This window comes from Suricata suricatta, chromosome 4 (assembly GCF_006229205.1).
Source record: "Suricata suricatta isolate VVHF042 chromosome 4, meerkat_22Aug2017_6uvM2_HiC, whole genome shotgun sequence".
Taxonomy (NCBI): domain Eukaryota; kingdom Metazoa; phylum Chordata; class Mammalia; order Carnivora; family Herpestidae; genus Suricata; species Suricata suricatta.
The window spans coordinates 163,254,191-163,266,972 of NC_043703.1; the positions used below are offsets into that span (position 1 = coordinate 163,254,191).

General features: G+C 57.9%; 1 protein-coding gene across 5 annotated transcripts in view; it reads right to left on the reverse strand.

Annotated features, from left to right (window-relative positions):
- TRAPPC12 (trafficking protein particle complex 12) overlaps positions 1–12,782 on the reverse strand; it is a 74,764-nt gene that overhangs the window by 47,952 nt on the left and 14,030 nt on the right. For all 5 annotated transcript variants that reach the window (XM_029938363.1, XM_029938366.1, XM_029938365.1 and 2 more), the window contains one exon: positions 8,461–8,577. In XM_029938363.1, coding sequence (XP_029794223.1) covers positions 8,461–8,577 — 117 coding nt within the window. The remainder of the gene's footprint in view (positions 1–8,460; positions 8,578–12,782) is intronic.

The window sequence follows — 12,782 nt, forward strand, 5'->3', positions numbered from 1 at the left end:
GCTGCTGATTCGGGCCTCTCCTGATGGCGGCCCCTCGGGCCCCTCGGGTGGACTTCTAGGCTGACGTGGGGGCTCGACTACCGGAGAAGCATCAAGTGCGGCCGTGTGCTCTGGGACTGCAAACGGGAAAGCTCCTCGGCCAAGTCCGAACCTGGTCTATGTTCCAAGCAGATCCTGTATGCAGGGGCGATTAATTATTGCTCTCTTCCCACTGCCTCCGTCACACGTGCTGGCTGCGTCAGATCTGAACCGCGTGCTCAGGGCGGTGCTCCCAGGAAATGACTTCAGCTGAGAGTAAGGGGCCCCCGTGAGGAGGGAGGTGGGGGCCTCCGGTGGGCAAAGGCCTGATGTGAGCAGGTGGCGGGGACACGAGGGACAGTAGGGAGGAGGCTGGTGTGGTCTGCGAGAGGTGCGGCAGGGAAGACAGGGCCTGGCAGGGGGTGAGGGGCAGGTAGGGATGGGCCAGCCTCCAGAGCTTCCGAGGACACGGGCGACTTGTCAGGCTCACGTTCTAGAAACATCAGCCCCTGCAAGGCTGCAGCATGAACTTGAGGGGCGAAGCAAGTATTGGCAAAGCAGGCGTCCAGTCCTGGTGCTGGCGACCTGTGTGCGGTCCACAGGCCCGGTCCACGCAGCGCATGGTGTGCACGCGGTCCGTATTGTCTAAGGATGGTTCTGGGCTCCCGACTGAGGGGCCCTCGGAGCCTAGGATCCCCACGCGTACCACCCCAGGCCTGGCCACTGCAGCTGCCAGGGGGACCGTAGACAATGTCCCCCTTATGACTGGTCCCAGCAAGGAAGACCGAGGAGTAAATTCTTCCACAACTCGACAGAGGACTCGTCACACTCCATGACAAAGAGGGGCCTGTACGCCGTACGTGTTTTTCATGTTATTAATTTAGACGTAATCTTACAGAAGCTTCGGTCTGGGGCGCCTAGTGGGTTACTGGGTGGAGCGTCTGACTCTGGATTTTGGCTCAGGTCGTGATCTCAGGGTCACGGGATGGAGCCTGCTGTGGGGCTCTGTGCTGGGCATGGAGCCTGCTTGGGACCCCCCCCCTCATTCCTGCCCTTTCTCCTTCTGCGCCTCTCCCCCTCTATCCCTCTCCCCTGCTTACTCTCTAAAAAAAAACGGGTTCGATTCAGTCTGCTAAAGGTTGAGAAGTCACAGACAATGCCCGTCCTTCCAAGCCTGAAAACCGTGGTTGCAGGTGGCCTGTGCCAGGGTGGGCGTGCGGACAGGCCAAGGGATGAGGCCGAGTGCCGACCTGACGGGAGCCCGGAGAGCAGGGCTGGAGGATGGATCTGAGGGCCTGGCATGCGGCCCGATGGCAGAGGCGTGGGTCATGGAGCCAGGAAGGCTGGAAAGGGTCAGAGCTCAGAATCCGAAATGTGGTTCCGACGGTGTGGAGTCTGAGGGCCCCTGAGGCGGTCAAGAGGGAGAGGAAAAGAAGCAGCCGAGTGCGGGTCTGAGGCTGGGAAGAGAGGCGCGCCGGGCAGTGCGGGTCCGCAGGGGAGGCTGCAGGCAGGAGGGGGTACCCGGGCCGTCACATCGAGTGTCCCTGCGCGCACCAGACTTGGATGTGGCACTCCTCCGGCAGGCTCTGTGGCCGCGCCATCCACGCGGCCCCCAGTCACCAGGTGAGGGTAGAGGTTGGCAGAGAAGAGAAGCGGGCGGGCGCCTGGGCACTGCCACCTGTGCGACCTCAGCCCGGGGGGCTGACAGTGCCCCAGTCACGCCCCGGTCACCCTGCAGGTGGAAACGAGGGTGAGGTCTGCCCATGAGGACGCCGGGACTGCCGGCCCCCGTCAGCCGTCCGCGTGCCCACGTGTCACAGCAGTAAAAAAAGCTACGCAAATAATGAAAGAAAAATAAACTGTAAGTTATTAGTGATTGATTTTCATTAGCCAAAAAAACCCCAAAACACCCCAAAAAGCAGCGGTGCCACTGTTGGCCTAAGAAGTGAGAAAAGACGGTTCCTGAAGAAGACACAAGTCAGGACAGACAAGGAGACGCTAAAGCACAGGTGCGGGCGGACTGCTGGTCGGTGTGCGCTCTCCGCTCTTCCTGGAAGGGAACGGGTGTCAAGAGTCCCAAACCGTCCGCTCTCCGGGACGCCTGGGGGCTCAGTCCCTGGGGCGTCTGACTCATGACTCAGGCCCAGGTCAAGGTCTCACGGTTCACGGTCAAGCCCTACATGGGGCTCTGTGCTGACAGCGCGGAGCCTGCTTGGGGTTCTCTCTCTCTCCCTCTTTCTCTCTCTCTCCCCCTCCCTCAGCCCCTCCCCTGCTCACACGCTCTCTCAAAAGCGACACTGGAGAATCTGACGCATGTGCTGTGACCTAACCCCCCTCCCGCGTCTATCTGCAGGGGCTCATGTAGGAGAAAAGATTTCTCTACAAGACGGCCCGCCCCAGGTTACTTAAATAGCATCAGATTATGCGGTAAAAGATATTCATAAAGACCCTTCAATATGGACAAAGCTTAAGAAATATTAATACAAAGGTATTAAAATATAAAACAGAATGTGCCGTTTTGTATAATATAAACACCTGGATATGTATTCACATTCCTCACGCAAACTTACTACAGACATGCACACACTCAGACACTAAAATGTTAACTGACCATGGTTTCATTTCTCCTCGCTTTTTCTGAATCAAAAACACGCCGTTTGGGACAGTCGGTTGAGCATCTGACTCCAGCTCGGGTCATGATCTCGCGGTTCATGGGTTTGAGCCCTGTGTCCGGCTCTGTACTGACAGCTCAGGGTCTGGAGCCTGTTTCAGATCCTGTGTCTCCCTCTGTCTCTGACCCTCCCCTGCTCATGCTCTGTCTCTTTCTCAAAAATATAAGTTAAAAAAAAGAACATGCTGTTTGAGAAAGAAGAGAACAGAGGTTTGTGAATGAACAGAAGGACAGGCCGCACGCCCAGGGGGACAGGACGGACACTCGCGGACGAGGCCGTGAGGCGGTGGCCGTCTAGAAACGGGGGACACGCTCACCCCATCTGTTACCTAGAACCCTGCTTCATGCAGGGACACAATCGATGCGTGTTGACATCATACTTCAGAAAATCAAGTATGGAGGTGTAAGTTACGAAGCTCAGCTAACGCACGGGGACAGCGGAGTTTTCCGGCGCCAAGGGTTTCGCTGGAGGAGGTAAGGAGGCTCCTGACCCCGCCCCGCGCCAGGAGCGCGCGCACAGGCCTCACACACACTCGGAGTCCGTGTGGTGCAAAGACGCGGAAGGAGAAGGTCTCATCGCGGATACTTAAGTACTTTTGAAACAAAGATTCATCACCAGTAAGACCCCTTTCTTATTTGCCGTCTACTATGTACAGATACCCACCCCCAATAAAACATTTAAAGGTGTAATAAAATTATTTGCAAGCACACTGTGGATATAAAGTGCTCCATAAATAATTAAACATAATAAACTGTACTGTATAAACAGCCTTCAGCTCTTCCCTGATTTCATATACTAAGATGTGTTTTCTGTATCCGAACTGGGTCACCATTATTAAAAATGACGCCCAAACCTATCACCTTAATTATTCACTTTAGAGTACGTGGAAATCTTTTAAAGTGTATTTATTTATTTTGAGGGAGAGAGAGTGAGCGCGAGGCGGGGGGAGAGGCTCCACACTGGCAGCGTGGGGCTCGGACACCGTGACCCGAGCCGAAATAGAGTCGGACGCTCTACCGACTGAGGCACCCAGCACCCAGAAAAGGCAATCTTTCAAACAGTGGCTCCTTTCCTCACTGAGAACAGCGGGCAGAAACGCTGTTACAGCTCCCCCAATGCGCCGTCCCACGGGCGACTGCTCCCAGGAGCTGCAAGAGGACGCGGGTCCCCGCCAGGCGAGGCTGCAGATGACGCGCACTGACCGAAAGGACCTCACCCTAACCCGACGGCAAACTTTCCCGGGGGCAGAATGACGTCATTCCTCAAGACCCTTGACAACCAAACAGCTTCAGGGGGCCGGGGTGCCGCCGGCCTCCTTCCCGGCGGCCTGTTTGAGAACCGGGCCTCGGGGAAAGGCAGGGGCCTGTGTGGACCCAGAGCTTGTCCTGCAGCACGGGGTCACCTCCACTGGGGACCAGAGGCGATGCAGCACGGCTTCTTCAAAGACTCAGGTGGGCCTTATCTTTTGTTCTGAGAGGCACACGTGCTAGTAGAGAAACAACAGGATGACTTTTCCTCATGTTACGAGGAGAGAACACGAAGTTGTTAGACAAGTTTACCACTTGCAACTTATAGTTCCCCAAATATCTTTTTTCCTGATAAGAGAATACAAAGTAGTTCTTTGCCTACACTTCAGGTTTACTCTGATAGTTCAAAAGGATTTCCAGACGGGAATACTTTTGTTTGCAGCAAGCGGAATCAACCAAGAATGTAAATGTCTTATCCACTGGGAGCCTGGCGGCGATGGGAGGTTCCAGACGGTTCCCAGAGGCTCCCGGGAGCTGGACGCAGGGCTGTCTGCACAGGCGCGGGCGAGGCCAGGACAACCACGATGGGACAGAGACCGAGCAGGGCCAGGCGACAGAGGGACGCCCAGGTGGGATGGGCCAGCTGAGCCTGCCGGAGGCCATCCCCCTGCACCCTCTGCCTCCCCATGGCTGGCTCCCGCTGCCCCCCCTGCAAAGGGCAAGCAGGAGAGCAGGGGTGCAGGGCAGGGAGGGGCCGGCAAGGAGGGGTGTCTGGGGATGGCGGTGGGGAATGTCCAGGGCTGGCGCCAATGAGCCGGGTCAGGTCAGAGCCTGTTGCCAAAAGTGAGCAGGTGTTCAGGGCTCTCCCGGATCTCGGGATCAGGGACACGGTGGCCTAGGGACGCCGGCCGGTCTCTGGCGCTAACACAAGCCAGCCCGCTGCAGGCAGCCTTGGCGCTCCGTGCTGCACACGGCCTTGGAGACGGCCTCACACCTGCGAACGTGGCCCTCGAATGTGCACTGCAGCTGTTCCGAGGGCCTTAACCGCGTGACACAGCTTTTTCTTATTCAATACTAAGGTTTTCAGTAACACTGTGGGCTAACTCAAGAAACACAGCAACAAACACTCTTGGACGTGTCCTGTGAAGCTCAGGGGCAAGAGTCTGTCTCCAGTATAGAATCAGGGAGGGGACGCTGGGTCCAAGGTGCAGGCGTGGTCTCAGCGCTCCCGCTCGCTGCTCTGCGAGGCCCTCCGGCTCCCGCCCCGAAGGACGCAGGCCGCCCCCTGCAGCCCGGCCGACGCCTGGGGCCGCCCCGTCGACGGGTGACCTGTACGGCCCTCCTGCTTGACTCCCGTGTCTGATTCCCCACGAGGACGAGCACGGTCCCCAGGTTCACGGGCTGCCCGTTTTTCTCCTGGGCTCTTTTCTTGCTTAGTCCCTGCAGGAAGGCCTTCACGTGTATTTCAAACATCTTCTCTCATTCTGTGTCTCACTTTTTAATACTGTCTACGGTGTTCCTCTTGTACACAAGTTTTAAAGTAGTCAGATTTACCCCTTTCTCCCTAAAAGGGCTAAGAAATGCTTTTCTATCCTGCATCATTAACAGTCTCCTCCTTTTTCTGGAATTTAACAAATTTTGTTTTAATTTCTTTGGAACTTATTTCTGGGTGTGCTAAGAAATCCAGATCTTCGTGATTCTTGCCACCTGAATGCCCCACTAACTGTGCGCCATCACTGACTCGCTGCTCCTTCCACACACGTGTGCACTTGGGGTCCCGCCCTGTCCCCCTGGAGCCCCTGTGCCCCAAGCGCACAGCCTGTGTCTTTCTCCAGCTGCCACGGCAGGTCCACGTTCCCTTTCCAGGGTGACTCCCTGCACGTCGGTCCCTGCACAAGGCTCCAAGTACAAGGCCGGGGGTACGTCTCCCTGTTCACCCAGGCCCGTGTGTGCGTGCGCACGTGGGTGGCTTCCAGCCTCGGGAGGGCACGGCCTTCAGCTGACTGGCCCGAGAGGTGACGGGGACCGAGCGGGGCTGGCCTGTGCCTGCGCTCCTTCCCGCGTCCCGCGCAGCTCTGGGCAGCCTGCCCACAGAGCCCCGGACCACTGAGGGAGGCGATGAAGACGACTCTTGGAAGGGCCAGCCAGGACCAGCCGGCACAGCGCTGAGCTCTGACGGGCGGCTCCCTTCCTTCCAAATGCTGGGACCTCCCCCCAGCAACCCGCCAGCTGCGGCTGAGGATGACACGCTGCCTGCTGTTCGAAATTGTAATTGTGTATTTTCTCAGAGTGCTTCTGGCCATTTCCATCTCACTCTCCTCCACCTTCTAGTCCTCTTGCTGGCCACCCCCTCGACAGTATTAGATGCCAAGAGTGCTTGGTGAAGAAGTTATTCTTATAATTACAATTTTAAGCATACCCTGTAAACCTTTAGGCTCTGCGGCAAAAAATCTTACAAGTCTCATAATTACTGTAAATGACGCACAGAACTCGGATAATAAGGCCAATCTGAGAGGAGAATGAGATCTAAATTTAAATAAACATTCCTTCTTTTTTTACAGTAAGAAATAAGATACACTCTTTCTGAAAAACTGAACGCAGGAATTGGACGACTTCTAAAAGATGAGAAAAATAGTCGAATAAAAGTCACTCCAGTAACTAGCAGCATGTACATAACTTTCCCCACGTCTGACTCAACGGGAATCATTAACTCTGTGACACCATGACAGGGATTAAAATGTCCTTCCCCACAGGCTATGACGTCCATTTCCCTGTAAATTACACTCTTTGAATGCACGGACCTTGCTTAGGAAAATACATTTTGAAACTCTTTCCTAGTCTTGATGATGAGAGAAATTACTTGTGGACATAATTAAAATACCAGGATGATTTTTTATTTTTTGAGAGAGGGACAGAGTGTGAGAGGGGAAGGAGCAGAGAGAGAGGGAGACACAGAATCTGAAGCAGCTCCAGGCTCTGAGCTAGCGGTCAGCACAGAGCCTGATGTGGGGCTCGAACCCACAAACCGTGAGATCATGACCTGAAATGAAGTTAACACTTAACCGACTGAGCCACCCTGGTGCCTGGGAATGTTTCTTAAAAGTATTAAGAATATTTTTTTTTTTTAGAGACAGAGGTAGGGAGAGAAAGATTCCCAAGCAGGCTCCACACTCCGCATGGGGTCTGGGATCATGACCGGAGCCGAAATCAAGAGTCAGATGCTGAACCAACTGAGCCACTCGGGCAACACCCCCCGCCCCCAAGAAAACACATATTTTTTGGTAATAATTTTTTTATAAATGTATTTTCCACCTGAAACAGGTCTCTCTGTTAGGAAGACAGTGAACTCCCTCCTGGCTTTAAGGACTGTCCGCGTATGAAGAAGCCCCAGACGCAGTACAGATTTACTGGCAGCAGAAATAACCCCAGCAGGTGAGAAGATCGCCTGCGGAACAAAGTAGTTATGGCGGCTGTGGGGTTCTGCGTGTCCTTCTTAAACTGGCCACTGCAGGGGCGCCCGGCGGGCTCGGTGGGAGAGCACGTGACTCTGGATCTCAGAGTCATGAGTTCGAGCCCCGTATGGGGGGCACAGTTTACTCAGAACACAGAAGCCGGCCACTACCGAGTGCCACTCCTCGTGCGGCCTGTCGCTCAGGACGGCGTCTTGGAGCGGCTGCTTCCAGGCCCAAGGCCGAGACAATGACCCGGCACCGCGAGGTCTCGCACGGCCGGAAGCGCCGCCTGTGAAGACCTGCGGCCTCATCACCGAGCCACAAGGCGCGAGGACAGCCCGTTCCCAGGCCAGCGGGGCTCCACGCCTTTCCTTCCCAAAGCCGCTTCGTAGAGGAGTAATTCCAGAATCACTCCAGGAGAAGACCCAGTGAGGCATCTGATTTACATCTACTAAGAAATCAAACGTTAACTGCTTTCTTACGTAAAATATCTGACCACCCACACAGGTGACTCTTATTTACCACCCGGAGGACACATGCTTCCGGGCACGTGATAAAAGACGCGGAGGAAGAGGAGACTGGGGGCGCTCACAACGTCCAGGGGTTCAAAGACCCCAGAGGCACCTACCCACCCGCGCCGAAACGCCTGTGGGGCCGACGGTTTCCGCCTGGGACCACGCCTCTAGCTGCTACGGAACAGAGATTCTGGGTGCAGCCGCGGCAAACCCTCCCGTTTGTTCACAAACCGCTCGTGCCAAGCGGAGAAAACAGAGTGTTCTAAAAATCGGCACAGAATCATTTCTCTCTAGCTATTATATCTGATGAAGCATATTTAATCCAAGTATAGGCTGCTTCAAGTAATTAGCTTTTGAACTAATTGGCCTTAAGATTAAGAGCATGTTTGTAGGACGCTTTTGGCTGCACAGAACTGTTAGCAATTCAGCCAACGTTCATTTCCGAGCAACAGCTTGAGGTGACGCCCCCGGAGTCATTAACTCTCAGGAAGACGTTGTGAAGGCAGGAAGGCAGCACTTACAAAAACACCACTAAACCAAACGCATCGGTACTCACGATGAGCTGCCTCAGCCCGGCGAAGGTCTGCTCCACGGACTCGGCGCTCAGGACCTGCCTCTTGGCCGCCGCTCTCTCGCCCAGGAAGCGAAGCATCAGGTCTTTAACTGCATCGCCCTTGAAGGAACGGGAGGAACACAAGTCAAGACAATGGGACGTTAATTAGACTCAGCTAACCAGAACCCCATGGGCGCGCGGAGGTGAACTGTGGCTACAGAGCGGTGAGCTTCAGTGGCCCACGGCCCACACGCCACGCCGGTAATCCCATGTGTGCCCTAGACCTGCTCTTCCAGAGAAGGGGCCAATCCCACCCCTGCGGCAGGCCCCCGAGCGTGGCGTGCTGTCACTGGGGACAAAGGGCTGGGTCCGCGGGGTGGCGGGCTGGCCTCTGCAATGTGCCAGTTTGCCTGGGTCTCTGGGACCCGGTGACAGACGCCATTCGTGGCCTGCACACCCCTTCCCTCCAGTGCCAAGTGCAGCCAGAGCCTGAAGAAGCGAGAAGGGTCCCTGCCTGCAGGTCCTCGAGCACCTGCTGGGCCAGGTCCCCCAGGCGGGCACAGCCAGCAAAGGGCCCCATGGTGCCCTGGGTGAGATGCCCTGCAGACAGGGCGGAGGGTGAGGGTGGCGCCCGAGGTGTGTGCGCGGCGGGGAGGATGGCTGGCGGGGACAGGGGATGGCAGGAGCCTCTGCGCCACTGCCGGGACCTGAGCTGCGGGGCCGGCGGAACACAGCGTGGGTCCTCCGAAGTTACCAACACAGCCCCCTAGGGTGCGGCAGCTCCGCTTCCGGGAGTCCACCAGAATGAGCAAGAACACCAGGTCGAGAAGATGTCTGAGGGCACCGGGTGGCAGAGCTGGTGGGGGCCACGATCCCAGGGTCCGTGAGGTCAAGCCCCGTGCTGGGCTCGGCGTTGTTGGCGTGGAGCCTGCTTGAGATTCTTCCCGCTCTTTCTTTCTCCCCCGCTTTCTCTCTGCCCCTCCCCTGCTTGTGCTCTCTCTCAAAAGTAAATATTAAAAAATAAAATAAAACAACATACACACCTGCTTAAACACAGATGTCTGCGCCCCCACGTTCACAGTGGTGGTGTTTCCCACAGTGACGATGCGGAAACATCCACGTGTCTGCGGACGATGAACAGGGAGGGGGAGGGCGCATTCACACAGTGGCCCGGTTCTCAGCCGCAAGGACAGAGAGAAACCCTGACACCTGCTTCCACCTGGCAGACTCCGAGGGCGTCACACTGAGTGAAGGGCGTCAGAGGAGGACGACGTGCACGGTCCTGCTCACCACCACGTGGAATCGCAGAAACACAAGAACCAAAGCAGCAGAGCAGGTCCTGGACGCAGAGCACGCTGGCCGGTGCCGGAGGCAGGGCGGGGCGCGGAGGGGCCACACGGGGAAGGGGTCAGGTGCTAGAGACTGTCCTCACCACCCAGACAGGACACGGGAGCGCAGCGAGTGACTGACACGGCGGTTCGCGCCGGCAAAGCTCCCATCGCGAGAAAGACTATTCTGGACCCGTGGGAGGTGAGGGATGCTAACCAGACCTCCTGGGGTCCTTGTGCGATACAGACAACACAGACTCGTGTCACACACCCGACGCTAACATGCGGCAGTTATTCCTAGGTAAGAAAATAAATTTTATAAACTGGGGAAAAAAAACATAAAGGGAAGATGGAAGGGGGAGGGGCCGAGGAGACGGGGATTTGGCCGGGCCAGCAGGGGAAGGACCAGCAATGGTGGGAATGACCACGGAAACCTCCAGCCTGGGGTGTGTGTGTGTGTACACGTGCATGTATGTGTGCGCATGCATGTGTGGGTATGTGTGTGTGCTCGCGCACACGCATGAGATCAACACTACAACCTCTCCGTCTCCGCGCAGGCCGACGCCGATGGTGCTGGGGAGGACTGAGCGCCAAGAGCACCAGGACTGAGGACAGAGAGGAAGTCAGCGTGCAGTGCACAGACCGCACAACTGCCCAGGCCCTTCCAAATGCCTCCGCACCGTTGGTGTACGCACGCAAGGGTAATCGTGTGTTATCGTCCTGAATGTGACACTTCAGAGCACCACCGTGTGGGCGACGTGTGCAGGGTCTGTGGCTGCCCTTCCGCTGATGAAGGGGGAGGGTAGCCTTGGTGGGGTTTCCAGGTCACACGTCTGGTCGTGGCCCCAGGCGCCCAGCCACCCCTTCTATGTGCACGGGGGTGAAGACGTAGAAGTGGCAGCTTTCTGGGTCTCCACCTTCAGGGACTGAGGTGAGACACTTCTCGTCCTGGAGTCGCGGAAGTGGCTGACGGGTCTAGGAGGGACAGCTGCAGGGCAGAAGGAGGAGAGCTCTGCCGGACGGCCCCATAACGCCTTGTGGGAATGCGACTCCTATCACACAGAGGGCTTCATCTGGGCAGAGGAGCTGCACACCAGGAGAGGGCAACCTCGCATCCTGACGCGGCAGAGGGAGACGCCTGTAGCCCCTCACCCCTGCAAGGGTCTCTGTCAATGAGCCCGAGCCGCAGAAGGCTTTTCCCAGTGACACAGCCCAGGGGTGAACGTTTCAGCCGGCACAGGAGGCAAGCACCCGATGACCAACATGCACCGCACCTAGGAGAGCCCCAGGGTGCACGTGCTCGTGCTGTCACAAGCTGCAGGGGACTGCGGCACAGGGGTCAGGGCACCGGACTGCGCGTCCTCCTGTGGTCACCGGGGAGAGGGGGGCGCCAGCTTCCCTTGCTCCCGGCTCTCTTCTGAGCTACGCTGCTGTGCCTGGGGCAGGGCCCACCCGGAGCCCTCGGTCCCTCCCGTCGGTGAGGAGCTAGTGCCTCCCAGGGCGGGCAGGGGGCGCGGGGCCGCGGGGAGGCAGCAGGGGAAGGAGCCGGGCTCAGGCAGGCGACGGGGAGGAGGCTTGCTCCCCACTGACGTGTCTGTGCAGCTCGCAGGCGGCCGGGGGCCGTCCAGCTGTCCCCCCGGATTCTAATGGACAAAGACGAAGCACAGAGCCAGAGCGGCTGACTCGGAGCCCCGGCCTTCAGGTCCGGGACACCTGGAGACGCCGGTCCTGGGGCGGCCGCGGGGGCGGCAGGGAGCGGCCCCTGCACGTGGCCCGGCGCGCGTGGAGCTCTGTGCCGCGGCTCCCGGAGCAGCTCTGGAGCCTTCCCGCTTCCCGCTCCAGTGAGCTCTCTCCCGGGGTCGGCGAGACCACCGGGAAAACACCACCACACGCACAAAACCAAACAAAGCCCCAAACTGGTGGAATGTAAAACGGTGCGGCCATTTGCAAGACGGTTTGGACATTCCTCAAACCGAGAAACGCAGCGCTGCCACGGGACGGAGCGCGTCCGCTCCTGGGCATGAGGCTCGGCCCGAGAGGAAACGTGTCCACACAAAACCCTGCTCGCCACGTGCATGACGGCAGAGTTCCTAACAGCCAGAGCGTGAACACAAATCAAATGTCCACCAAGGGATGACCGGCTACACAACACACGGACCGCTCACAAACTCAAGTACCACGTGACGACACAAAGCAGCGAGGTCCTGATGCGTGCACAAATCGGACCCCTGAAGGGGTCGTCCTACGCAAAGGCAGCCACTGAAGACCAGGCGTCGCGGGACCCCACTCGTACGAAACGCCCAGCAGAGGGTCTGGAGAGACAGCGATCAGCGTGTGCCCGGAGCCGGGCGCCGGGAAGAGAGCGTGAACGCGGGTGGGACTCTCTTTGGGAGGCACAGACGTTCCGACACTGACGGTGTGAGGGCTGCTCAGTCCGCTCAGAAGGCTAAAAACCAGGGAGCTGTAAGTCACACATGTGGACTGTGTGTGGCGTGTGACCTTATTTCCATAAAGCCGTAAAACCAAAACCAAATCTAAGCCTCTTTTCTGGTGAGGCTGTAAGCAGAGCAGAATGTGAAAGCTGCTTTCCCAGGGAGGCGGCCCGATGGGGTCACAGGCTGGAGGGACCAGGGAGGCGGCCCGACAGGGTCACAGGATGGCAGGGACCAGGGAGGCGGCCCGACGGGGTCACAGGATGGGGGGACCAGGGAGGCGGCCCGACGGGGTCACAGGATGGGGGGACCAGGGAGGCGGCCCGACGGGGTCACAGGATGGCAGGGACCAGGGAGGCGGCCCGACGGGATCACAGGATGGGGGGACCAGGGAGGCGGCCTGATGGGGTCACAGGATGAGGGGACCAGGGACAGCCCAACGGGGTCACAGGATGGAGGGACCAGGGACAGCCCAATGGGGTCACAGGTTGGGGACACCAGGGAGGCGGCCTGACGGGGTCACAGGATGGGGGGACCAGGGAGGCGGCCCGACGGGGTCACAGGA